A 27,691-nucleotide genomic window follows, 5' to 3' on the forward strand; every position below is an offset into this window, starting at 1 on the left:
TGTTTTTTAAACTTAGAGAACTTAACCACGTGGCAGTCTTCAGGTATGTGCTTAGTAGCAGCATCTATGTAGACGGGGGAGTGTAATGTACCTTTGGAGAAGAAAAAGGCAAATGGAGAAGCACGGAGGAATTTCTTGCAGACTCAGACTTTAGAAGCCTGGCCTCAAACTCTCTGCTCATCCAGTTGGAAAATACAGCTTGGGTGGATCTTTGGAGAGTTCATTATAGGATGTCTTAGCGCATTTTCACATCGTTGCTGTACCCAGATCTACTGTGTCATTTGTAAGCTGCTTCAGTGCCAGGATGGTGAACGTCAGGTAAGTGCCAGGCTAGCTGGCAATACTATACCATGACCAGTGACAAATGTTGAAGATTAGGAGTATTTCTCATCTGACCCTCCATACCGCAGGTGCAATTAAAAAATGTAGCTGGCTATGTTGATCAAAATTTTGCCTGCCCTCCAAGAGTTACAGAATAAAGTGGAATTATGTGGGCATCCCGTAACAGCTTCACCCAAACCTGCTTTTCTAGAGGCTGAAGTTTTCCTAGATTTATATAGTCTTGTGAACCAGGCCCCTTTGACCCAGACCTGTAACCGTCTGTCTTAAAATATTATGGAAAAGACTGAGATTGTTGGAGATCAATTTGTGATGCTTAATAACTTTTCGACTGAAGCATTTTTATTTCATTGTTTCACTTCCTTGGCATCCAGCACTCAATGATCCATTTTTAGCACCCATCTCTGTGGCAGGATCCAGTGGCTGGGTTTTCATTCATAATTGACTTAGTACATTCATATTTTAACTGCTTGGTAAGACACCTAAGATGTCCCCTAAAACAGAGTCCACTCAAGCCAGCCATAGGCATTGCAGGAGGAGAGTCTTTGGTGACATCTGATGAAGTGAGCTGGCGCGGCCGAAATCTGCCTCTTAATAAAACCGGTTGGTCGGAAAGGCTGCTCCAACTCCTGATTTCAAGCCAGTGTAGGATCGCTCCCATTGGTTACCTAATGCGAAGAGAGGACTCTTTGGAAAAGACCCTGATGCTGGGAAAGATGGAAGGCAAAAGGAGAAGGGGACGGCAGAGGATGAGACGGCTAAATAGTATCACCGAAGCAATGAACGTGAAACAGCAAACTCCAGGAGGCAGTGAAGGACAGGAAGGCCTGGTGCGATATGGTTCATGGGGTCACGAAGAGTCGGACACGACTTAACGACTGAACAACAACAAGAAGAAGGATCACTCCCAAGAGCTGGTAGCAAAAGCTGCTCACCTGGGCTGCTCTGGAGGGTTGGAAGTGGTTTAAAAGCAGCTCCCTGCGCTCTGCAGATTGTGAAGTGGAGGCAGGAGATAAGGGCTCTCTTGCCTTTGCAAAACAAGATCCCCCTCTCTGGAGACCCTCCCCCGCAACCCTTCAGTGGCTGTTCCCACCCAGCCCCCTCCTCCCCCCTCCTGAGAAGTGAATGGCAGCGGCTCTCCCCGAAGTCCCTCCTCTTCAATTACAGATTCAGTTGCCATCGAGACTGAGGGATTAAGGCAATCGCGCCTCCCGTTTTGCACCTGCTATAGAAACCAGCCCTGCCCAGGCCCCTTGCTGCTGCTGCTGCTCCAGTTCTCAAGCGCTTGGCTTTGTAGTGCTGCCGTTTCCAAACTTCCAGCCCCCCTCCCCTTCCCCACCCTCCAGGGCCTGATATGAAGGCCTATGCCAATATTCGATGCTGCTGAAAGGTTAAGTAATCGGGAATAAGTCCCACTCCCTCATTCTGGAATCCCCGTTGTGGGATACTCGAGTTCTGTGAACGTGAACTGATTTTAGTCCCTCGCGTCTTTCAGCTGCTGTTTTATATTCACGAAAGGTAGGGTAAGAGTTGGCGTCCCCCAGCTGACTCCCCCTATTTAAAGGTGGCTTTGATTTTAAACACTCCAGTCGGCTGGGAAGTTGGGGGAAAAAAGGAGTCAGTGGCAAGCTAACCACTTTTGCAAGGTGGCAAAGAAGTCTGCGTGGATTGCAAAGGCCCAGGACTGGAGCTCAACTTTGTAACGCTGTTGAAGGAAAAAAAAAGCAATTACTGTATTCCAGATGAGGCCAGCCATCTGCATTTCATCCGTAGTGAAATGGGCTGCCGTATAACCTATTTTTTTAATTACTTTTCAGGCATGTGCCATGCACATATTAAAAGGAATAGGGGATTATGGCCACTGTGCAGGGATAAATTAAGGATTAAGTATAGAATGTTTTCAAGATTGTAATTGGAAGTTTTTTCTTCCAGAAACTTGCAGGGGGCTGTCGCTCTGATTTTTTTTTTTTAAGACATATTATTAAAGCAGGTACTTGAACGTAGCACACCGTTGGAGTAAACTACTGTAGATCTTAGCTTATGTTGAAAGAGCATTACTTTTGTTCTCTAATGGTGTTAACATTTGTAAGCTTCCTTGTGGCATTTCATGTTTCTGTTCCAAATGTTAAACGGAGGAAAGAGCCTAGAAATAAAATATTTTGCTGACGTGGGTTTTGTGTTTCCATGTATTTCCTTTTGTAGCCAACCTTAATGCAACTGATACAGAACACTTCCTGTTTGGACAAATGGTGCTTCGAATGGCTTCATTAGCTAACCTTAAGGTGTGGCGGTCAGCAATAGCTTTGAATTCAGTGTGCATCTCCAATGTGATTTAGTTCCCAGCCAGTTGCTCATCTCTGCCAACCGGTCAAGTGTGACAGATGGAGCCCGTCCGCCACTGGGAAGCTAGAAAGTAATGGGATTTTTAATACTTGATCATTTGTCTTCCTATGTGGAGATGATGGCTAAGCAGGATCAGGACAGACAAAAACATATGCCTAGTGACAGGTTGTCTCAGCCAACTATGTATGGCACATCAATAGGCATGAAGAGGCAGAATTTAGGGAGAACAGGAATTTGTGTGAAGGTTGTTGGAGAGGGAAATGGGTTAAGGAGGCATGCTTAGCTATCCCTCAGAATTGGTCCCAAGATAGTTGACTGGCTGAGGGGAAAGGCAGGTTGGAGCCCCACTCCCATTTTATACACAGAACCCGACTAGCTGATTTTTTCGATAGCATGCCAGCATCCTCCTCCACTCCTGAGGAGCTGCCTAGTCCACATGAGACTAGTCCTCAAGAAAAAAATAAAAAAGCTAAATAACAGGTCCATCACTACCCAGCATTTGCTGCTGGAGACCTTTTGCCTCATCTAAAAATAAAATATAAATATGAAAAAAGTAAAATTAATATAAACTACAGATCTCTGTAGTTCTGGCCACATATTGGGCCAGGACTGTTGAAAAGTGTGCATCACCCGAATTACAATAATTGCATTAATGAGACATAGAAAACATATTAGATCTTCCAATACTACAGTCAGGTAATAATTTTATTCAGGGCATTCGAAGAGTAAACGTTCTCAGGAACTCAGTTTGGGGGGGGGGTTGTTTTGGGGTTTTTTTTTGGCAGTTTATTAATTGACTTTAGTATTTCACTGTTTACCTCTTGTATTTTTTTGCATTTTGCTTATTTTGTGTAATCTTACTAAAAAATACAATAACATGGGGGGAAGGAGGGAGGGAGAGAAATTGTAAAGCCTCAAAATTGGGTCAGATGTTGTAGCCAAGAGGTCTGCAGCTTAAATAGAGGTTAGAAGCACCTGGCAGAGTGAATGAATTACTCATAGCTGAGTATGATAGCTATAAAATTATATCTAGCATTATGGGCAAAAGACAAATGATTAACCCCCAACTATTCCAGAAGCAAACAAAATACATAATACATAAAATACATAAACTGCTGCATGTCAAATTTGCCTCCGGCTTTGGGTAAGATGCAGATTGTATGGGAGATGAATTTTAGATGGCGCCTTAGGTAAAGAAAAATCCATTGACGCGACATCATGTAGAATTATGTAGTGGTGTGTAGGAGTCCATTTTCTGGGTGCAAAAGTATGTAGAGACAGTATAGCTTCAATCAGCTTCACTCCTGGCCGCCTCCAGATGTACAGGGCGGTACCGTGCAGGATAGCCCACGTTCCCTAGCAGGAGGAGATGATGAGGGTTGTAGCCTCCGGTGTCCAAAGAATATGACATCGGGAGGGTTGGCCCAAGTAAAACGTTGATGCTGTATGCTAAACATGCAAGTTTTAAAATTCAATGAAATGTTCTGTCTGGGGAAATCGGCATACAGTAGGAGCATCTGACCAGTGAATAGTGTACAGCAGTGTTGTCCAAACCTGGCCGCTTTAAGATGAGTGGACTTCAACTCCCAGAATTCCCCAGCCGGCTGGCTGGGGAATTCTGGGAGTTGAAGTCCACTCATCTTAAAGCGGCCAGGTTTGGACAACACTGCTGTACAGTATCAACAAAGACGACTAATTTCCCCCAAAGATAGGTCAGTGATTCCCTTGCACTGGAGCAAAGCCTGGTTTGGCTTGGCGTCTCTCCCCGCTGCCTGGATGAATCCAAGGGACGTTTACGGAAGCCCCAAAACAAGCTTATACTGCGTGCAGACCCTGTTCAGGCCTGTGGTGGAATACCTGAAGCGGGATAATGTGGGTGTCTTACATGCATCTGCCGTCATATCAGATATTACGATGTGAAAAAGAAAGTTTAATCGTTTAAAATGATTCGATTGAAGTAAACAGGCTTTCAGAATATTGCATTTTCTACTGGAGAGCGTCCTTTCCAAGGAGGCTTGGGAAGCCTGTGGCAGCTGATACCAGGTGTCATTAATGGCCACAGAACGGTCTGACCCATAAATGCCATCCTCCCAAATGGTTTCTTTGGGGTGAGGGGAGGAACAGGAGGGCATCAGTCTGCTTTGAGAAAGCCTGAGCACCCTCCTCTGAGCCGCGGCGCTGCGTTTGGCCAGGGGTGGCTTTCTCAGTCAGGGACCTAGCGCTTGGCAGATGACACCGCGTTGGCCACTGAAAAAACTTGCCTGCCTGTTCTTGAGGCAAGCGCCTGTTGAGAATGAAGCCCCCCTTTGCAGGAGTGTTCATGGGGGAGGGAGTCAAAAACGTCAAGATGGTGGCCACAGCCATGCGATTGAAGCCCTGCCCCTTTTAGGGTGTTGCTTCAATTGCTCGCTTGTGACTGCCATCTTGACTTTTTTGACCCGTCCTCTCCCAGACCCCTCCTGTCTCTTTGCTGAAGTTTGCACCCTCAAAGGCCAAGCCAAAAAGCCAGGGACCCAGACCAAACATCTCATAAAACCCATTCTAGACTCAATATGCGTGTGCGATCATTTTCAAAGTATTTATTTTGTCATTTTCAAAGTATTTCGAATGTGCTTTAATTATCCTGGCGCATGTGTGTTAAATTAAATTATTTAATTTAATTCTCCTGACACATTTCTGCTGAGCCATGATTAAACTGTGAACAAACCGTTCATGGCTGGGTTGGCATTTCACACTAAGCCATAAACCATGGTTTAGAAATCATAACCGCCAAGTTCACACAACAGGCTAAAGGAAACGATATGCCACAGTGTGGCTTAGCGCCTTGTGTGAACTCCAGTCTCCTAACCAATAGCACAGATGATCTAACCTAACTGGAACGACTGGCTTCTCCTGAATTCGGAGTTAAGGTTGCTTTGGGAGGGGGCGTCAGTATCCCCCCCCCGCCGCTAAAAATAAAGAAATGACTTAGTGGCACCCAGAATGAAATGTTGAAGCCTGCAGAAGTCCGAACTTTCCGGAAAGCGACCGCTAGGGCAGATCCGCAGCGGCCCCTCGGTTTGCTAAACCGGGGCGGGCGCGGAGCCGCGCGCCAGCAGTTCCCGGGGCCTCGGACTTTGCCGACCAGCCGCTGTCCCGAGCGCGCTGCGCCTGGAGGAGGAAGAGTTAAGCGCCGGTTTGTGTGTGTGTGTGTGTGCGCGCGTTTGTGCGGTTTTTATTCCTCCCCTGCCGCTCCGTGATTTTGAGAGACTCGCCGAGAGCGGAGGAGAAACGGGATTGGAACAGGAAAGCCAGGAGCTCCCGGGCAGAGCAGGGCGCCTCCCGCCGCACCGAGCCTCTGACTTTGCCCGGGCTGGGGGACCGCGCAGTCCGGAGAGGTGAGCGTCGCGCGCCGCGCCGCCGCCGGAGGCATCGCCGCTCCTCCGGAGGCTGCTGGAGAACTCGGGCGCCCGGACCCTCCCGCGCTCCCAGCGGCGCGGCGGAGCCCTCGGGGGCGGGGGCCGCCCCTCCGCGCCAAAGTTTCTCCCGACGGGAGGAGGGAGGAGCGGGCGAGGCCGCGGGGAGCCGGAGGCGAGGCTGCGCCGTCCGCGCTCGCCGGTCCCGGGGCGGTCCGAGAGGGGTCGGCGCAGCTCTCGGCGGGCGGCCAGGGGGGCGTTGCGTTGCGCAGCGCGCCGCGGGCTCCGCGCCTCCCTCTGCGCCAGCTGGAGCGGCAGCGCTGGGTTGCGGCGGCTGCCAGCAGAGAAACGCTCTCCCGGCCCTCGTAAAGCCAGGCTTCCCAAACTCTTCCCTTGCCAGAAATGTCGGTATCCGATGAACCCAGGGAGGATCCTCCGGGGATCGGTGCCTTGTGTTGCGGTCCTTCTCGCTTTGCTTCGTCCCCGCCTTTCACGGCTATCCACTTCTCATCCACATGTATTCACGTACAAGAATTTCGGAGAGCGATTTGACCGGCGGCGTTCATCCTCATAACTTGCTCTCGGTGTTTTGCGAAGAGTAACTCTAAGCCTGTGCAGAGTGTTTTTCTACTTCCTGTTCCATTCCCCACCTCCCTAACAGTCCCAGGAGTACACCTGAATTTCCCCTATGTATTTTTATTAGAAAGTAATTCTGACTACTCAGAAACATTATACAGAGAGAAAAAGGCTGGATGGTAAAACGTTGGTAATTTTTAGCAAAGTCAACTGCCTTTTCGATTGAAGCCCGGGGAGAAACTAATTTCTTCTATCTTCCCCATGTTTTTGCCCCTTTCTCTGGGCAAAACAGTTGCTGCCCTACATTTCCTTTGTGGCACCTAAAACACCAAGGATGAGATCCTGTTTTTCTCCATTTTCATTACAAAGATCGTGGGCTGCTGCTTTCGTACCCCGCTGCCCCCACTTTGGACCTGGGCCTCTGCTCCAAGCAGTTAGCGAAGACCACACAGCTCTTCCCCAGCATGGGGAGCTTTCTGGGCATGACCATGCGTTGCCAGATTGCTCCCCCCAAGGAGGAGAAGCCCTCTTGGATCAGACCCAAAGCCCCTGGAGCCCTCAAGAAGCCGTGATGTTCCCAGGATCGTTTTTTCAGACATACCCCTAAAAATTTAACTTTGGAATTCAGTCATCATGATTAATAGCCATTGATGGTCTTTTTCTACTTACTTGAAAAGTATTTATTTTTCCTAAATGTCCCATCCTAAAAAAATGGCTGGACCAGGTTTTTACATTTAGAAGAAGGGAGAATAACCATTTTCCTATCCATATTTGCTATACTGCACCCTCTTGCTTGCCTCTTTACTCCCCAAAATTAAACCTGCCCCAAATCTCTAAGCCTTTTTTCAGTTCCTCCAGACCTCTCTTTGTCTGATCCGATGAATGGGCTTATTTTCTCTAATAAGCAATTCAGTGGGAACAAATACTTACACTTTAAGTGGCTAAATCTTTCTAGCGCCCCCCCCCCCTCCCCGGCAAGGTAATAAATGAAAAGCCAGATATCAGCTTACTCAGAAGCTTAAGGAAGGACAACAGGCTGGTAGACCAACCTCATTTCTCATTAGCTTTATGCCTGTGAAATACCCAGCCATCCAGCACTCAGGGTTGGAAAATATTAAATCAGAGCTCTGTGATACTGGACAACAGGAGCCTGTCATCTGAGCCAAACTGTCAAGGTGACAGTGAGGACTTGAAAATTGCAATCCTGGTTCTTCGGAGAAGAAGATGTGAGGTTTAGAACTGATAGCATGCCTTCTAAGTAGCGTACAAATGGGTGGTTATTAGCGCTGCTTGAATCCCAGCTCCTTGTAGAGATTCCTAAGCTTTGACTCATGGATTCTTAACATCTTGGGAGGCATAGAGTGAAGATTTGGGAGAAGGGTGGCACGGCAGAGTTGTTTCTTTGGAAGCTGATTGGTTTCAGTTCCCCCAAACATTTATTTGTGTTTATGACAGGCATGAGTTGGAGGAAGAATCTCAAAAGGAGCACCACAGAGATGAGGACATGGTTCCTCTCCCTGGTGGGTTGTTTTAGATCCAGGGACTGACTTAGCCCAACCTTCCCTACCTTGCTGCCTCCGTAATTCTCATCCAGCATCAGGTTGAAGAAGACCCTGAGCACGTTTCAAGGTCCAGAACTCGCCCCTAGAAAGTAATGAGAGAGAGGAATGTCTTGATTTTGATAATTATGCACATGTAATCAAAATAAACACATGTTTAGCAACTTTTTGGAGTGTTCTAGGCAAGGGTTTTTATCAGGATTTTTGACAAAGAGCCCTCAGGCTGTTTTGATAAAGATTAAGGGCTGATGGCTCCATACTAAATGCCAGTTATGTTCTAGTAAGAAGACTACTTAATAGAAGATGGCTGGTGTGTTACCAAAAGCAACAAGGGGCAGGAGGTGAATGGCAAATTAGATGGGAAGGGAATAAAGCCTGAATAATATCTGGGTCTTCTAAAACATGCCCTATTTCTAAGCAAGCACCGTTGATGTCATCTGTAGCTATGTCTGTGTGGACACGCGTCCTTCAAAATAGTGGACCTTTCTTCCCCTCCAAGTAATACGTTTAAGATAAGATGTTGTTCTTCACGCTGATGAACTTCCAAATTATGAACAGTGAGCAAATCAGAGAGTTAAAGAAGCATCATAGTATTTTGTTCTCTCTTCCCTCCAGCCCAGCAAAACGAGAGTCATGTTCCTCCTCTTTTCTGGATCCTTTCCCACAGATATCTATGTTTAATCCTGAAAGTAGGATGGCCTTCTTTATGTATTCTCCCATGTTTTGCCTGTGGATTTGATTTCGGATTGTACCTTATTTGTCTTTAAAACACCCACCATCCGGGTGCAAAGCTCAGGCCTACTTGGCAGTGCTTGGCTGACCTAGAACATGGGCCAGGGCCAGGAAGGGTGAGTGGCCAGGAAGAGCTAAGCTTCCTTTTCCTGCTGCTCGGTTCCTCCTTCTAATGGCTCTTCCTCTTTCATATTTAAGGAAGCTCCCCATAGATAAATGAGAGCAAGAGTAACTGAAGGAGGAGAGATTTTCAGAGAGGGGTGACAGGCAGGTGACAGTTGCTAAACCTCTGCACATCTGTTTCCTGTCCTACCTTTGGGAATTCAGGGGGCTATCAGGCCAGACAATGAATTCAGCTGTAAGAGGCACAGGGTGGACTAATTGGCAAGGGCAGTGAAAATGGATTTTTTTGACGCTGTTATTTTGCATTTCATCTGAAAGGTTCCTAATGCAAAGTATACATGTGTGCGAATGTAAGAAACAATCCTTGCTCATGCTTTAATATAGAAAAATATCATACAAAATCAACAACATTTAGATGTCGGTGTTTAATGTTATAGCAATTTTAATCACTTCCTCTGCAGTCTGATAGAAGGATTATGATTGGGGAAGAGGTGAAACCTGATAGATCTGCCTTCTCAAAAAGGTTGCTGGCGCTGTTTTCTGCTTTCTGCTTTCTTGCTGAATTTAGTGCTGAAATGTCTTAGATTACCCCTTCTTCAGATTTCTTCTTCATTTTTTAGGCTTCTATGATGTCTTGACCACACACGTTTGGAATCAGCTGTCCGTATTCTGAGTATCTTGGTTTTAAGTTTCTCGCCCTCATGGTTATGAAGAGTGACTGGGGATCTGGTGCTTGGTATCCGGCATACTTGATTCAGAGGTGTGACCAAGAGGCAAAAGTTGTAGGCTTTGGCATCCTTTCACACTGGTAGGCCAGGCTCCACAATCCACAGCATATATGCCTAGGAAGAGAGTGCTTTTAACGGCAAATAGGTGGGTAAGAAATGGTTGAAATGAATGAGGAAGAGAAGGACGTGACTGCCCTCCCTCCTTCTACAAAGCCCTCTACAAATCTTTGAAGAATAGCTATTGTTTGAGATGGTTTGCTGGTAAATGTAACCCTTTTATAACTTTGCTGTCTCTTTTTTTATTTAACTGTTTTTGCTGGAAGGAAAGGGGAGAATGTGTGAGTCATGTATGTGCGTGTATGTGTGAGAGAGAATGGTTGCTGTATGCAGAATTCAATTGGCTTTATAATTAGTTGTCTAATTCAACTAATTCAATTAATAATCATTACTGGTTGAATTTATGTAATCTCATTGTTTTGCCGTGCCCTTTTGTGGGGGGGGGGGTAGTTTCTTGATAGGTATGTACAAATCAACACATGCACAGATGTATTAGAGAGGGGGCAGGAAAACTCAGGATTGGTTTCCCTAAGCTTGGCAAAGTGGGGATGTTGGGCATTGTATAGAATTTTTGTGGGTATATTTTTTCTATCTAATTTTCCTTTTTTGAAAGATCTTCAATTTAGGCTTGCCTTCCTTTGAGCTACAGTAGTGATCCGTAGCTCTTTCCCGTGCCTTTCTCTTGCTTCTCTTTCTACTCTCTCCTTGCCTTTCGTTTTCACAGTTCTTGCTCTAATATTCCAAATTATTGGCTGCCCCCACCCTGGAAATGGAATATTATACCAAGTCAATAAGTACACCCAACTTAATTTGCAGAATTATAGTATGTGGTAGCAAAGCAGGCATGTTCCTTTTGGAACAGGGTTCCTCAGCCTTGGCGACTTCCCTCAACTCATCCTGGCTGGGGAATTCTGGGAGTTGAAGTCCACACATCTTCAAGTCGCCAAGGTTGAGGAACACTGTTTTGGAATATAGAACAGCAACTCTCTAACTTTATTTCACCTGCTGTAAGCATGATCCTTCAAATGAATTCAGGCTTATTGGACTCAAGTTAATAAAAAAGGAATTTTCTGATGGTTTAAGGCTGAACTCTGAAGCCTTTTGTAACGTATAAGACAGTATAGGTGGCAGCAAAAGAATTAAACCTAGCTGGCCTATGCATCTTGCTTTGTGAAAGCACCACTAAAAAAAAGAAAAGTTTTTAAATTTTTAGTTGCTTCCACTGAACTGCATGGGTAGCCAGAGATTCTGTTCATTTCCATAGTTGTCATACAGGTAGTCCTTACTTAACAACCACAATTGAGACCGGCAACTCCATCGCTAAGTGCCATGGTCACTAAACAAAACATCATGCGACTGTGATGGAGTTATGACCTCACTTCTGCTGCGGTTGTTAAGCAAATCACCATAGTCATTAAGCGAAACATCACATGACCACAGCTTCCAATTTTACGGCCACCTTCTCCATTGACTCTGCTTGTCGCAAACCAGTTGCAAAGCAACAAATGGCAATCACATGAGTTGTAAATGCAAGGACCAGTCGTAAAGTTACTTTTGCAGTGCCATTGTAACTTCAAACAGTCGTTAAATGAGGCAGTTGGTAAGTGAGGACTACCTGTACTGAACTCACTGGGATAAGTGATTACATCTGCCTGTCTCATCAGATCTGGCAGAGAAGGCAAGCTGCAGGTCCCGTCTGCTAGAGAATTACACTTGGTGGTTCCCAGGAGGCAGGCCTTCTCTGCTGTGGCGCCCGCCTTGTGGAATCTTCTCCCCCCAGAAGTGAGGTCAGCTCCATCCCTCTTAACATTCCACAAGTCCCTTAAGACCTGGTTATGTGATCGGGCCTAGGGCTCCCAGGGGACCGGGGAGATTTTACGCTGGCTCCCTTATTCATTTATCCCCTCCTGTTTTGTGTGTTTTTATAGTTTTTTATATGTAGTTGTTTTCATGTTTTTTTTTTTTTAATTGCTGTATGCCGCCCAGACTCACCTTGTGTGAGATGGGCGGCTATATAAATATGATAGATAGATAGATAGATAGATAGATAGATAGATAGATAGATAGATAGATAGATAGAGCTACTGCACGGAGAGCACTACTTCATTTTCAAGGCGGAAAGCTGCCGAAAGATCATCACTGAAAGGACGGGGTCTTCAAATTCATTGAAAACTCTCAATTCTTTTTGGCAAGAGTGACAGTGATGAGAAATGATGGGGAGTATTTGTGAATATCATCCCTCTCTGAAATTCTTTCTGCAGCTTGGTTGTTTCAGCGGGAGCTAGAACGTTGCATACCCAGGGGATTCACTTAAAAATACCTGACCTTCCAACTAGATAGCTTGTACGTGCAAAATATGACTTAGAACTGGCCTTTCAGGTGTCCATTACCCAATGACACTTCAAAAAATACTGTGGCCACTGATTTTTCTTAATAGGATTATATCATTTCATTCTATGGTAGTCTTACTCAGGGGAATCTGAAAATCGCATTATTTCTAGCCAGGTATCAGATGAATATCTCTCATTTAGAAACTTCCTATTTTTAGGTCTGGAGAAAAACATACATTTTACAATTATTTATGAATACAATGGCCTGAAAGATGTTATAAACAAAATAATTTCAGCAACTGTGATCTTATTGTTTGAAAGTCTTCCTTGCCCCTATATTGAATAGAACTAATTGAAACCTTGACAAATACAGGTAGTCCTCGCTTAATGACCCTAATCGGAACCAGCAACTCCATCACTAAGTGACACAGTTGTTAAGTGAGACATCATGTGACCATGACGGACTTACAGCCTCACTTCTGCTGTGGTCATTAAGCGAATCACCTGTGGTCGTTAAGTGCAACATCACATGACCGTGACTTGTGAATTTACTGCCAGCTTCTCCATTGACTTTGCTTCTCAGAAGCCAGCTGTGAAGCACCTGAATCTCGATCACATGACCGTAGGGACGCTGTGACAGTCTTAAGCATGTGGACCAGTCATAAAGTTGCTTTTTCAGTGCCATAGTAACTTCAAATGGTTGCTAAACAGAGAAGTCATTAAGTGAGGACTATCTGTAACTTATATCAGTAATCCATTGCTACAAATCAGGTATAGATGTCTCTTTCCAGTAGTATATAATATGTCTTTTAGCCCACCCTTATGCCTGAAAAGTCCACAGTTCTTGATATGTTGATAGATTCCAAATATAATTTAGTCAATATATAGTCAAGAACAACATAGGTGCTTTTAGCATGCAGCAACCACATTGAAGCCATATTAACAATCCCATTGATATTGGTGCCAAATGTGACAGTAATAGGACAAGACCAAAACGTATGAGTTAATGTTTCAGCTTCAGGATTTTATCTCCAGTAGCAAGACAATTGTAACCAGTTCTTATTAAGCGTTCTCTGAGGTGTCCTGAAGCGATTTTTGCTATTCTATTAAACTCATGTTTAGATCATAGGAAAACACTTCCATGTTTTTAAAGCAAATCCCTATTGGTTTATCAGCACATGACATTCAATTTGCTATTTCAGAGCATGTGCAAATAACACAACTTTCACCAACCATCCTTTTCCTGAAATGGCCAGCCAGTTCTCGGATGTCTAGAAGCCGGACAGAAGGGCAATAACTTTCTCCCATTGTCGTTCTTAGAAACTAGTATTTAAAGGCAAGATACATCTTCTATAATTATTTTTACATCTGTCAGTGACCTATAACCTGTGGAATGTATTTATAATGGGGGAGGAGAGGCCTAGGAGAACTAAATTCAGATTTATGGGAACTTTCTCTCATAAAAATCTTGAAATCTACCAGCTGAAGCCAGATGTTCATGCTTACCGTTAAAGAACTCTGCACATACAAATTCATTTTGAATATTAAAATGGTAGGAAGAATACAGTAATCTGTTTCTGATTCCATCAAGGTTTTCTTATTCAGCTGTTACTGAATAATTGAAAGTCAAGAATCTTTGCTGATTTATGCAGATCGCCTGGAGACCTATGCATTGTGTTTCCTTTTAAACTGCAGTCTGCACTCCTGTTAACATTACTAAAAAATGATGATGTGTTACTATAAAAAGTGCATGAAAAAGAAAATAAACGAAGTGATTTGGGATTTCGACATGAGTAGATTCCCTGTAAATACAGTGGTACCTCGGGATACGAACTTAATCCGTTCTGTGACTCTGGTTGCAACTCGAGTTGGTCTCAAGTCGAGGTAAAGTTTCCCATAGGGTTCAATGTAAATCCGGTTAATCCGTTCCGCCCTCCGAATTTGGTCGCAACCCGAGGCAAATTTCCCCATAGGGTTCAATGTAAATCCGGTTAATCCGTTCCGCCCTCCACCCAAATTTGGTCGCAAACCGAGGCAATTTTCTCTTCAGAGCCTTACTCCCGCCAAGCCTGCTCTGCATTTTCTTTGGAGCCATGCTAACACGCACAGCAAAAACCTTCGCAAAACACCGCAAAACACACCACAAGCCTCACCAAACGTCTCCTTGCTACCGCGACCTCGCCCACAGGAAGCTGCGACCGCGTGGCAGCAGGGAAAATGGCCGCGGATCCGGTTCGTAACTAGAGGCGAGTTCATAACCCGAGGTAAATTTTTCCTGCCGAAGCTGGTCGTAACCCGAAACGTCCGTTAGTAGAGGCGTTCGTATCCCGAGGTACCACTGTACTATTGAATCATAGAATTGGAAGGGGTCATTTAGGCTGCACTGAGTCCAAACCTCTGTGTAGTTCAGAAATCCAAATTAAAGTATTTCTGGCAAGTAATTGTCTAGCTTCTGCTTGAACATATCTAAGGAAGGAGAGCGCACCCTCTCTGGGAGAAATTGACTGCACTGTCAAAATTATCTTTCTGTTGGGAAGTTTTCTCTAATGTTCAGTCCGAATCTGCATTCTGGTATGATTCCATTATTTTGTGCCCTATCCCCTGGAACAATAGGGAACATGTTTTGACTTCCTTTTTTATATCATCTTTTTTGGTACTTCAGGTGTGCTGTCATATCTCTCCTCAGTCTTCTTGGTGCTAAGTGTGGTCAGATCCTTCTGATCTCTTCACCGGACCTAGTTTCTAGACTGCTGATCCTCACTGCCACTCCGTGAACATGTTCCAGTTTTTCTGAATCTTTCTTAAACTGTAGTAGCCAGAATTGGATAGGGTACTCTTTGTAGGGTCTGACCAATATAGAATAAAATAGAATTATTAGTGCTCATTATTTGAAAACTAACCCTAATCTAAAATTTACATTTGCCTTCTTATTTAGTAACAACATACTTCATTTGTAGTCAACTAATAGTCAGCAATCTTTTTCATGAGTACCATTATCAGTGGGGACATCTGCAAGGGGGATGTCAACAAAATCAAGATGGTGTCTATAGCCACATGTTCAAAGCTCTTTTTAACACATGTCATGTAAAAAAGAAGTGAGCTTCAATTGCTTGGTTATGACCACCCTCTTGATTTGTTTGACTGCCCCATTGGATGACCCTGGTTGCCAAGCCCCCATACCATAGCTCTTCATTTGATTCTTGTTTCCTAAGGGAACAACTTTGCATTTGTCTCTGTTAAATTTCACTTTGTTACTTTCAGCTCATTTCTCTAGGCCGGTGTTTCTTCAAGTGCGGTCCTAGGACCTCTGGGGGTCCCCCAAGACCCTCTCAGGGATCTACAAAATCAAAATGATTTGTCGGCCTATGTTGAAAAATAATACAATATTAAACATCCAACAATCATGAGAAGCAGTAGTGGCAGCAGATTTGTCCGTTTTAACTTTTAATGCGGTAAATATCAATAAATATAACCCACACAAACAAAAGCTCTTTTGGGGTCCTCCATAATTTTTAAAAGTGGGAAAGGGTCCTGAGAGAAAAAAGTTTAAGAAACACTATTTTAGACCGTCAAGATCATTTAAATTGTATTTAAATTGTATTTGAGATGGGCGGCTATATAAATATAAGTAAATCAATAAAATTTCTCTGTTCTAGGCTATTCTACCCAGTTTTGGGTCATGCGCAGATTTCATAAGCATTCCCCCCGCCTCTTCTTCTAAGTTATGAACAAAAATAACGATGAGTTGGGGGCCCAGAACTTTGTGACAACTCAGCTGATCCCTCATACCCCAACAACATGGTACTACTGTTACTTTCTGTACTTCTTTTAATCCAGCTGCTCACGATGCCGTTGCCTTCTACACCAGTAGAGCAGTAGTGAATAGTTTTAATATACAGTGCTCTTTTTCTGCCCATTCTGTTCTTTTTGAGCATACTGTATCCTTCAACTGCCATCACCAGGTCCTCCTTCTAACTGTTAAATAGTATTTGCTTTTCTAATGAGGCTCATCTAACTTTCCAGTACACTGAGCATTAGTGTATAGATGATAAAAGCCATGAATTTTATGAACCCTTTTTTTTTTTCCTGATTTTCATTGAGTGCTGTAATAGGTCCATTAGAGCAACATTCCTGCTTCTTTCTACAGTGTGAAAGTTCTTTTCTGAAGTTCTTCAGAGTTTTCAGATTCCCCAAGCTTTGAAGAAACACATTTACCTGTCCTTGTGAGGTGCAACCAACTTATCTCAGTGATCTATTACCACATAATTGTCAGTGGTCTTGATCAGTCTTGGAAGTAGTTCTGTCACATCTCTGAACCTCGCTCCCAGTAGAGAAGCCTACTTCATGAGGATCTGGGGCTAGTGGGCACACCCTTGCTTTAATAGTGAGTCACCAACCACCACAGTTGTTCTCTTCATCTTCTTGCAGTTACATCTCTTCCACTGTCCTGACTCCTCTTCCACAGTGTCTCTTCCTCTCCAAAGGATCAAGGCCAGAGAACTAAGTCCTCCATGATGCTGAACTCTTCTATGTCTTTCTCTTTTGATGGTCACTCTCGTCCACTAAGTTTGTTCCCTTGTTTATGGTCTTCCTTAGGAAGAGTGGCTTCCAGTGTAATTTTTTTGTGGTAACTCCTTTCTTGGACTCGATCTGTCTTCATCTTTCATGAGCTGCTTGCTGCTCCAATTCTTTGATTTTTTTTCTTTAAGCCCTGTCATAAATATACACCTGAGTATTCTTGGACAGGAACCCAATCAAGCTGCAAGCATTGCTGGTCACAACTGGAGATTGCTGTTTGTTCAGCTTCACTTTTGATTCTCATGGTAGAAAGTTTATCATTTCTCCGTCTGTTTCCTTCTGAGGTTAGCTGGGTACCAGCTCTTGATTTAGAGGAAAAAATTGTTAGGGATGGTCCCTTAACTCTTCTGCCAACCCCTTGTTTGCTGACTATTACTAGTTTGGAGCTCTTTAGATTAGATTGGAAAAAAAAAACAGTGAGCAAAAGGATATATAGTAGAGATATTTTAGGAGAAAAGTTGTGTTAGTCTGTGGTGGCCAAAAATCAGGAGGAGTCTAGTAGCATCTTTTCAGACTAACAAATTTCATTAAAGGTGTAAGCTTTAGTTAGCTACAGCTCACTTCATCAGGTGCATGGAGTAGCTAAACTAAACTGATTCAGGATTTAAATTGGGATGAGGTGGGAGAGAAGGGAGGGAAAGACAGGGTGACTATGAAGGTGCAGGTTGTGTGTGAGACAGATTACAAGTATGACATCTTGGCTTCCTTGATATAATCCACTTTAATCATAATGACAACAGCCCCTCTCTTGTCAATTTGTTGATCTTGATATTGTTGCTCTTGAGGCCTTGGATGGTATCTCATTCTGCCCTGCTGAGTTTGTATTTAACAATAAGTTTCTAGTCCTTATGGTAGCAGAATCATACTACTAAAAAGACAGACTACCAGTGGATAGAGAGCTATGGTCTTTGCTTCTGTAGTCAGACACGGCTTGCAGAAAATGCCATTGACTGTGTATGGTTTAGCTAATGAATCAATATTCCTTTTCCCAACAGTCTTGCTGATACAAGAATGCCTTTAATTGTTTTAACATCTGCTGCCCGTCTCATGTTGAGCTCTAGTTTGTCACAGATTGCACCCACAGTCCAGTCAATAATGCTATTAGGAACAGCATAGTTTTTATGCACAAGAGAATTATCTTGCCTGTAAATTCGACATTTATTTATTTATGTATTTTTGTAAGGCTCCAAACTCGGTACTTCCCAGTTCCCATGGGTGCAGAAGATTTAACAAAAGCAAAAGCAGTTTTTGTCCTTCTCCTGAGAGGAGAACATGCTGGAAAGTCCCCGTAGGCAGCAACTACAGTGGTACCTCGGTTCACGAACTTAATTCATTCCACGACTCTGGTCGCAAACCGAATTGGTCGTGAACCGAATCAAATTTTCCCATAAGGTTCAATGTAAATACGGTTAATCCGTTCTGACTCCTACGAATGTGGTTGCCAACTGATTTTGGTTGCCAACCGAATCAAATTTTCCCATAAGGTTCAATGTAAATACAGTTAATCCGTTCTGAACCATATGTATTTTTTTTTTAAACCACAGAAATATGAAACAAAGTACAGTACAGTACACTATGAAGAGAGAGAACACTAACCTTGCTCAAGGCGACTTCTGGCATGGAGGACAGGAAGGCGGGTGGGGAGGCAGTTATTGTTTGGAGGGAGAGTCCCCCTCCCTACAGGAAGCCACGACCACGTGTGTCAGCAGGGAAAATGGCCACGGATCCTGTTTGTCACCCGATGCGGCGTTCGCGAACAGAAGCACAATTTTGCGAACGGAGCTGTTCGTGACCCGAATTGGTCGTGAACAGAAGCGTTCGTGAACCGAGGTATTACTGAAATTCCGATTTGGGGGGAGGCACATAATCAGTATTTATGTCCGCGTTACTAAATTCTGCAGCTGACTCTTATTAAGCTACTAAAGTGCCTAATTTTGTGAGTTGAAATATTAAATGAGTCATGAAGTCCTCATAGATGGTAAGATTTAAAATGAGGGAATTTATCACACTCAGGGGGCCGGCTACAAATTAAAAGTTGCAGGTGGAGTTTAGAGCGGAGAATTAGGGATCAGGTCTCCGTTGCTGAGACCCTGGGGTTGCGCATGAAAAAAGGTAGCAAGCTGGCTGAAGACCCAGCATCCTAAAGAGAACAGCCGTGTCTCTGCTCTCTTCCTGTATTTCATGGTATTCTGACATTGAGGAGTTGAATTTTATGAAAGTTTGCAACCAAAGGGAAGTTATTATCCCTTGGGGTGGAGAGATAAGCTTGCCAAATGACCTTGCTTGTCCTGTGCTTTAACAGCCCTTTGGTTTCCTGAAATCAGCAAGGAAAATTTTTAGATAATATAATCGTGAACACTTGCTAACTTCTGCGGATCAGAAGGTTGCTACGGGTCCAGGATCAGTGGTGTGTAAAGTTGACCACCATACACAAAATGCGGCTCTTAGGAGCACTCAGCCTTTCATTTAACTGATTTCATCTCTCTTCCAAGAGCAGGACTAAGACAAAATAATTTACTATGTTTATTATTTTTAAACGATTATTTCTTTACTTTTAGGTGTATTAGTAATGTCCTTTAGTTACATTCTCCAGGGGTTTACAGGAAGAACGAGGAATTAAAATGTCAAGTTTCACATAAATGGTAACTAACTAGAGGAAGTAGATAAATTTGTGTTATCTTGGTAGAATGGACAACGGAGAAATTTACAGTGTGCTAATGTAGATAGAAGGGGTGGGGGTAGTCTGTGGCCTTTTATGAAGAACAAATGTTTTGCCAAAAGAAGAAAAATGGCTATGTGTAAGAATGTGCTTCAATTCATTATACAGAGAATCGGGTATAAAACTTAAAGGTGGGTTGAATGTAAGTGGGAATGTGATACATAGAAAGTGTGCGAAGTAAAACAAGAATTGATCATAAATGATAGGTGATGAATGAATGTGGGTCGAATGCACAAGTGGCCAGTTTGAAAGCAGTAGACTGAAGCGCGGGGGGTGAGGGCTGGTCAGACAGAGAGAACTAACAAGGATGGGATTGCACAGCATATACATAAAGGAAGAGTCAATGGGCTGAGAGGAAGGGAAAAACCAAGAAGATCATGGTTGGATGGAATTGATAAAATCCTCAGAAAGAGTGAGGTGAGAAGCTTAAAGAACAAAACCAAGGTATGAAGCAGTGAATGGACGAGCTGGAGGCAAGGATGGCTTTCAAAAATAGAAAGATATTGTATGCATGGAGAGATTTAGGGCAGTGCTTCTCAACCTCAGCAACTGTAAGATGTGTGGACTCCAGCTCCCAGAATTCCCCAGTCAGTTTACACATCTTAAAATTGCTGAGGTTGAGAAGCACTGGTATAGGTGTAAATTAGGTGTTTCCTCTTCTCTTCTCTCCTGTCTTTAATTTTTTGGCTTATTATTTCTTACTCCTTATCTGTGCTTTGCATGAACATGCTTACCTAACTGGGAAGAGTGTGATAGATAAGTACGTGTGAAAGCCGCAATAGCATAAAGCAGTCCACAGAGTTCCAGTTGTCCTCCCAACCTTGTGGTAAATAAATCTCTGCCTGGGCCCAAAAAGGGCAATACTGTAAAGTTCATTCCAAGGGACTTTGGAGAGAACTTTCTTACACTTCCCCTCCCCTGAGAAGGCACTCTTTGGTAGCCACCTCCTTCATTTCATGTGCTAGCAAGAGTCCTTTCAAGAATCCCTCAACTGAAGTCTTTAAAGGGTAGGTAGATGTGTGTGTGTAATTCACACAAGTATCAAACTGTCCTGCTTTTAAATTGCATCTAAGGCATCTTTTCGATATTACTGTACTGTATAGGGATCATTTACTTTTCATACTCTTTCAGAAGCAATTTCAGACTTTTCAAAAGTATGATGTGTCCATCTCAATCAGCGTGGCTTGATGAAAGCTATATCAGAGGTGGCTGAAAAGCACGGAAAGACATTGATTCTCACTGTATAGTTATTTATGAGTTGTCAGGAGATGAGACTTTTTCTTTTCCTTAATTTTGTGGCTAAAGACGTGTTCTTGTTACAAGATCAGTGGACTTGAATGTGAATGAAAGAGAAGGCCCTCAACAATTGCCCATGGTCAGTTGTCTCCGGCCTAATTTCTAAGTTTGTAACAACAGGTATCCTTGGGACATGTGTCCCCTTCATGTATGTAATAATTTCACAATTGGGATTATAACCAGGAGGAGGGAGGCCCGTTGAAACCCAACTGACAATTTGCTGGCACATTATAGCAGATATAATAAAGGAAAGGGAGCAAAGAACTTTGGCTGGGCTACCTTCCTCTTTTTCCCTGCTTCCTAATTCTCTCATCTTCTGTGACCTACCTCTTTATAATTTTGCAGGAAATTGCTTTGAAGCTGTCCAAATGGCAGCAGCCACCTTTCACATTTACTTAAGTTTGCCTTTTCCCAGTACATGTTGTCCTTCCACCAAAATATGAATGTAGTATCACACAGCATGTTTTGTCCTCTTGGAGTGTCTGGTTACACATTTGACAAGGACCTTCTTAAGGTTGGCTGGTGTTGATATGAGAACATCATATGTCATTGTGAAATATGCGGATGATACAACGGTGGTGGGTCTTATCAGGGATGACAATGAGTGAGCTTATAGGGAAGAGGTGAAGGGTCTGGTGGAGTGGTGTAATAAAAACAGTTTGGTGCTAAATGTGGAAAAAACTAAGGAGATTATCCTAGATTTTAGGAAGAACCGGTGTAGTCACACTCCCCTTTTTATTAATAACATAGCTGTGGAGTCAGTCAGTAGCATTAGATTCCTAGGGGTCCAGTTAACGAATAGTCTGACCTGGTCCCTTAACACCGTATTTTTGGTGAAACGAGCGTGGCAACATTTGCATTTTTTGTGCCAGACGAGGAAAGTACATCTCTCATCCTCCATTCTCCTTACTTTCTATAGAGGTACTATAGAGAGTGTACTCACTAACTGTATTTCCATCTGGTATGGAGGCTGTAGTGTGATGGAATGGAATTATGAAGGCCAAGCTCAGGGAGATAAGCATTTTCTTAGCTCACCGGAACCGCGTGAGAGGAACAAAAGGATGAGACTGGCACCTCCCTGAGGAATTCACACTGTTGTGGCTGGAGGACTTTGGGAACTGGGGTTTTAGTCTGGGAAGATTCTTGCTAGAGGTTGTAGCTAATAAACATAGCTGGACTGAATTTGCATGGTCTCTTGGAGTTCCTTGGGCTAGGCCTGACATGTAGTGCCTCAGACAGGAAGTCTGTGCAGAGGGTAGTAAGGGCAGCAGAGAAGATAATTGGGATCTCTCTGCCTCTCATCCAAGATCTAGCATATGTGCGGTGTTTGTCTAGAGCCCGGAAGATCGTCAGTGACGCCTCCCGTCCTCATCATGGCCTGTTTTCTTTGTTACCTTCTGGGAAGAGGTTCCGCTTCTCCGATGTAGAACAGCCAGATTCAGAAATAGCTTTGTCCCCCAGGCTATTAGATGTCTGAATGTTTAATATCAAATGTATAGAATGTATATTTATAGTAACTTAGGTATCTCAATTGTATTTTAGTGTATGATTGTGAGCCAATTCCAATGGAATCTCATTTTATTATGCACTTGGTGTGTAGTGTATAGTGGAATGACAATAAAGTTATTATTCTATTCTGTTCTGTTCTGTTCTGTTCTGTTTGCTTTTTCCTGGGGTAGGAGAATGGCTTAATTATGCTTCTGCTGATGCTATTAAGGTCACTGGGGATTTAGACTAGTAATAATGAAAAGGTTGTTCTATCCCAATACCATTTTTGCTTTGCTTTTAATTTTCATTGTACCATAGGACCCTAAAACAGTAAGAGGCTGCATGTTAAATAATCCAGAATAACTGTTTGATCCTGATTCTGCATTCACAAACATGGATTAGGATGCTCACATTTCACTTAGCTTCATAATCTGTGAGATAGATTGAGTGAAGAGAGAGTGATTGGCCTAGAGCAGTGTTTTCAATCTCAGCAACTTTAAGATGTATGGACTTCAAGTCCCAGAATTCCCCAACCAGCATACTGGCTGGGCAATTCTGGGACTTGAAATCCACACATCTTAAAGTTCTCAAGGTTGAGAAACACTGTCCTAGAGTTACCCAGTGAGTCCCTGGCTGAGTGGTGATGACCCTGGATTTCCTTGGTCCAAGTCCTAGCCCTCCTTATCTTAAACGGTTATGAACGGCATGGTTTTTTTTAGGAAGGCTCTTGCTGGGACATTCATTCTGAGGAAAGATGGAGAGGTACTTTTTTTCTAGGAGAAGACCACACAGGAAGCCAAATGGAGCCCATGGATGAGTGGAAGCGTTATTGTGAAATCCAAACTGAAAGCTAGGCTACCGAAACACTTTTCTGCTTGCTTGATCTGGGGTTGTTGCCTAACTGTGAAGGACAGATGGAAACTTGGGTTTTTTTATTCGGGAGCTATCCTATAATCCAGTGTCAGTGGTTTTCACTATGATCAGATTTCTCAAACTGGCTTCCTTGGCAGCAGCCAGTAATCTTGTGCATTCTCTCTCTCTGCAGCAGGACTCAACGTCAATATAGAGACAGAGGTGCAGACTTCATTCGGAAGAACCTGCTGAACGTGTCCTTCTTTCTGAGACTGGCTCACCGCTTGAGGTTAGAGGCTGACCTCCAGCATTATAGACCGCCCTGAGTGTTTGGGCCGTCCCTTCCTTCAGTCATCCCTAGCCATTCTGGAGAGGAATGGTTCCTTTTCCTGTGGAGACACCATCTCTTGGACATCACGGCATTCCTTACTTGCTTCCCTGGGGGACCCCGGCCTCTCCTTCCGCAGTCTTTGTGGATGTGGAGTTCCAGCAGTGTGGGAAATAAGTCCTTCGACTTGCTTCAGGTGAATCTCTCCCGGTCTTGGGGACCCAATGCAGAAGGCTGCCATGCTGAGGCACCAGCTTATTGCGGGGACAGTTGCCGTGTCTGTTTCCTGAGATGCCAGGCCCTTGGGCAAAATGGAAGCCGCCAATACCAAGTCTTTCTTCTGGGAGACTTTCCCCCCCATGCCTACCTGTCGGGTGTACTGCAGCCCAACCTATCAGGATGGACACCTCTTTGTGGTGGGGGGCTGCAGCCAGCAGGGCCAGCCGCTGGACACCATGGAAATGTTGGATATTGTTTCCCGCAAGTGGATAGTGTTACCTTCTATGCCCACCCCACGGGCAGGGGCGGCAGCCGTGATGCTTGGCAAGGAAGTGTTGGTGATTGGTGGGGTTGACTCCACACAAAGACCCCTGGCCTCCGTTGAAGTCTACCGCACGGATGAAGGCAAATGGGAGAAAAGAGCAGATTTGGCTCAGGCTTCAATGGGCATCTCAGCCCTTGAGAAAGGTAGGTGGCCAGTTACTCCAGCTTGATGGGCTGATGGTGAGGAAGATAAGGGGCAGTAGCTTCCCCGATTGGAGCTCCAGACATTGGTGAAGCTGGTGGTCCTACCTATACAAATCAAAAGTTAGAGCCAGGCACGTCCCCTTGCGGACGTCTCATTCTGCTCCACGTTGCCAATTTTCCTCCCTGCTGAATGCTCAGTTTTCCTGGGCTGATTTGGTGTTTATCATTTCTGCAAAACAAGTCCCATCTCCACCCCCACCTCACCCCCGTCCCCCTTGCTGATAATCTTGCTCTTCTATATTGTTGGAGCCAATTTAGCCTCATAAAGATGCACCCTAGGAGAATATACGCTAGCTTGGGTGCACGGTCTTTTGTGAATTGATGGGTGCCCGTGGGTTTTCTGGAAAGTGTCACGTAAGGGAGACTAGGAAGAGATTGCCACGGTTAAAGAGCATGTCTACGGTAAAAGAAAAACTCTTCTTAAAACTCAGGTTGTCATTTTAAAATGATTTTTTTCTCCCTCTTCACTATGTCCCACCTTATCCAGACTTACAACCACAAGTTTAATTTAATTTTTTAATTCAAATTTAGTGGCAGCTGAAAAGTGAGTGTGGGTGTCAGCACAGAAAGAAGTTTGGCGGGGGTTGCATAGAGCCCCAGGGCTGGTTACCCACCCGTGGAATAGAGCAGAATTTTTCCCCAGGCTGTAGGCCATAGTTGGCTTTTGAAGGCTTGCTGAGGTTTAGGGAGCACCCCAAAAAATAACAGGGCAAAGAGATGACTATTGGTTTTCCTTTCAGTCACATTTACATTTATTTAAAGCTAAGCTTAAAATTATTATCCTTAGCCATATATTCAGTAGTTTTTCCTTCGTGCCACCTTCCAAATTACAACTTAATAAAACTTTGGGAGGTTGCTGGGGGTGACACCCAAGTCTCGGGGAAGGGGTTCACGGAGCCACAAGGCTGGACACAAATGTTATAGAGGAGGTGTCTTAATTAAGTACCCTTAAGACGGCAAGAGTGCCTTTTCAAGCTAAGTTAGGCAGGCAGAAAGGCACGTGGCGTGCCAAATACCTGGCATCTTCTTTCAGAAGAGTGGATTCTGTGGCATTCAAAGAAATCTCGTGGTTCTTATTTTGTAATGGGAAATGTATAATGTTTTGCTTCCATGTGTGTTTGTGTGTGTGTGTTTTAAGTACCAGCTGCCTCAAAAAGAAAAAGGGGTGAGAAAAATGGATGAAATAAACTTGTAATGGCAACTATATTCTCAGCCACGGTGGGCGCAAAGCCAGTATGCCAGTGTGGTACCTGTCTTAGCTACGAAACCCTGGGGCACCAACACCGGGTGGCCAAGTTGAAGCAACCTGCTTTTAATGAAACATGAAAACATCCATCCTCAGCCAGACCTCTTGCAGATAGATGGGACCACAACTTCCATAATGCCCAGCCAGCATGGTTTCTGTGTGCTGTTGCTCACCCGGTATAGCATTCCTTGCCTCCAAACAATAACAAAAAAGCCTAACAAACCCTCTTCCTGTCTTTTTATATTTGTCAATACAAATAATGCAAAAGGTGCATTTGGCAGGCACCAAACTGATTTGCAACAAAGAGGCATTTTTCATTAGAAATTTGTACCCCCGTCCCTCCACATCTTCGTCTTAATTTAAAGCAGCCACAGGAGGCTGCCAGTTGAGCTGCAGAAATGAGGCCGGGGAGGGCTGTGTCCTTGGTCCCTCAAAGATTTTGTTCACCCCACAAGGAAATCCGGTTTCCCCTTTTCCCTTCACGATCAAGCCCAGCTTTGGGGGGGGGGGCTTGGAGGGGGAAATGGGCTGTGCATGGTGGCAGAGGGAAGGTTTAATTCCTCTGCCCTCAGCCCCGATAAAACCTGGAGCCCTCTGGAGCTGCAATAAAGTGAAGAACTCTACAAAAGGAAGATGTGATTATGAATGTGTCACGTGGCTTATAAGTGCCCCACTATACTACGCACTTAGCTAATCTTGCTTTCTGCAGGAGAAAACGTTATTTATAAAGAACGAGATGTACTTGGAATTTCTGAGATTTCTCTGTTCTCCATTTATGAACTCTTCCTTACATTTTACTCCGTGCTGCCTCCGAAATTGGCTACAGTCGTTTAGTGCCGCATTTTTCCATTCCATTTCATTCCGTTCCTCCTCTTTTTCCTGTTGGGGTTTCAGATCATTTGGAGACAATCCGAAAGCCGCATGTGATATTCATAAAGATAATAATTTGATCAGGAAGAATTTAAATGTGAATGTTATCAGCCTTTCCAGTAGATTGTATTCATTTAATACAATCAAATACATTTATTTAATACATTCAAATGTTGGTTGGTGGCATTTCGTGCAATCAGCAGAGATTATCAAATTTAAAATTTTCAAGTTTGCTTCAGAACATATTCTCTTCCATTCAAACGGAATCTGCAATTCATTCATTCAAACTAGTCAAGCTGGGCTTGGGTTTAAAAATAACATTTCATTTTGCTTCAGCAAATATTAACGCAAATATATTTTTCCCAAAGAGCTAATGTTTAAAAAATGTAAATGTATTTGCTATTAATAATTATGGAGTATATATACAGTAGAAGCAAAATGCATATATCCTTATTTAATTACATTATCGGGGAACCTGGAACTGGGTAGTAAATAACCATTGTGCTTTTATTATGCCTAATAAGCCAGGTAAAGTAAAAATTGTCTGTGTTATCATAATACGGCTGTCTCTTTTTTGTTAATTTTTTTTCATTAGAGCAATTTCCCGGTATACAGTATTTGCTACCATATTGCCATTTTCAAATTATTTTCTGTTTTCCAAGATCTTGCCACTGCTTGTTGGGCTGCAACCAATAAGAAAACTATCAATTATTTATGCTTCAATGCATTGCTGATTATTGAAAAAACTTAGTAAGGCCAACTTAGGATCCAGTATAATTGTCTGAGTTGTGATTTGGTTCAAATTGTGATTTGTCCTCTTTTAATAAAAATGTCCATCCCCAAAACTGAACAGCTTTACAGGACTATTACATATGATAATAGGAATCTATTTCTTTTTATTTTCTCCAACACATGGAGCTTATGCTAGAATTTATCATGTTGAGTTTACCTGGTGTTGAATACCAGCTATAAAATTCACTGAGTTTTCCTTAATTTGGGGTAAAATTGTTTTCAGTGGTTTTCTATGTCAGTTGAATAACCATCGGGTCAAATAGGGCAGTGTTTCTCAACCTTACCAACTTTAAAATGTGTTGATTTCAACTCCCAGAATTCCCCAGCCAGCTTAAAGTTGCTAAGGTTGAGAAACCCTGGCATAGGGGCTTTTCTATGTAATTCCAATATTCTTTTCAACCCACTCAGAAAGTTTGTCTTTTAACAGAATGTTGTAAATTTTTGAAATTCTCACCTTTTCCCTATTAGGTGATGAATTTAGCTTAATCTCAAATTTAGTCATGGTTCTAATTCCTTGTTTTCTAACTGCTGGAACTGTAATGAAATGTAGAATTTGATGTAATGGAACCATGAATGAACAAAATTTCTTAAAA

The 27,691-nt window shown here is 43.5% G+C and overlaps 1 protein-coding gene across 5 annotated transcripts in view; it reads left to right on the forward strand.

Annotated features, from left to right (window-relative positions):
- The first annotated feature begins 5,609 nt into the window (after window positions 1–5,609).
- Window positions 5,610–27,691, forward strand: part of KLHDC8B (kelch domain containing 8B) — a 40,625-nt gene continuing 18,543 nt past the window's right edge. Inside the window, exons 1-2 of one of the 5 annotated variants that reach the window (XM_088134493.1) lie at window positions 5,610–5,857; window positions 23,309–24,130. In XM_088134493.1, coding sequence (XP_087990619.1) covers window positions 23,755–24,130 — 376 coding nt within the window. In that variant the 5' untranslated portion in view covers window positions 5,610–5,857; window positions 23,309–23,754. Of the gene's footprint in view, window positions 5,858–5,880; window positions 6,060–23,308; window positions 24,131–27,691 lie in introns of those variants that run through there. The other 4 variants (XM_088134494.1, XM_088134495.1, XM_088134496.1 and 1 more) reach the window with 4 other exon arrangements.

Source organism: Python bivittatus, unplaced genomic scaffold (genome assembly GCF_059951505.1).
Source record: "Python bivittatus isolate LINGU-HERP-01145 unplaced genomic scaffold, Pbiv_v1 ctg000080_np1212, whole genome shotgun sequence".
NCBI lineage: Eukaryota > Metazoa > Chordata > Lepidosauria > Squamata > Pythonidae > Python > Python bivittatus.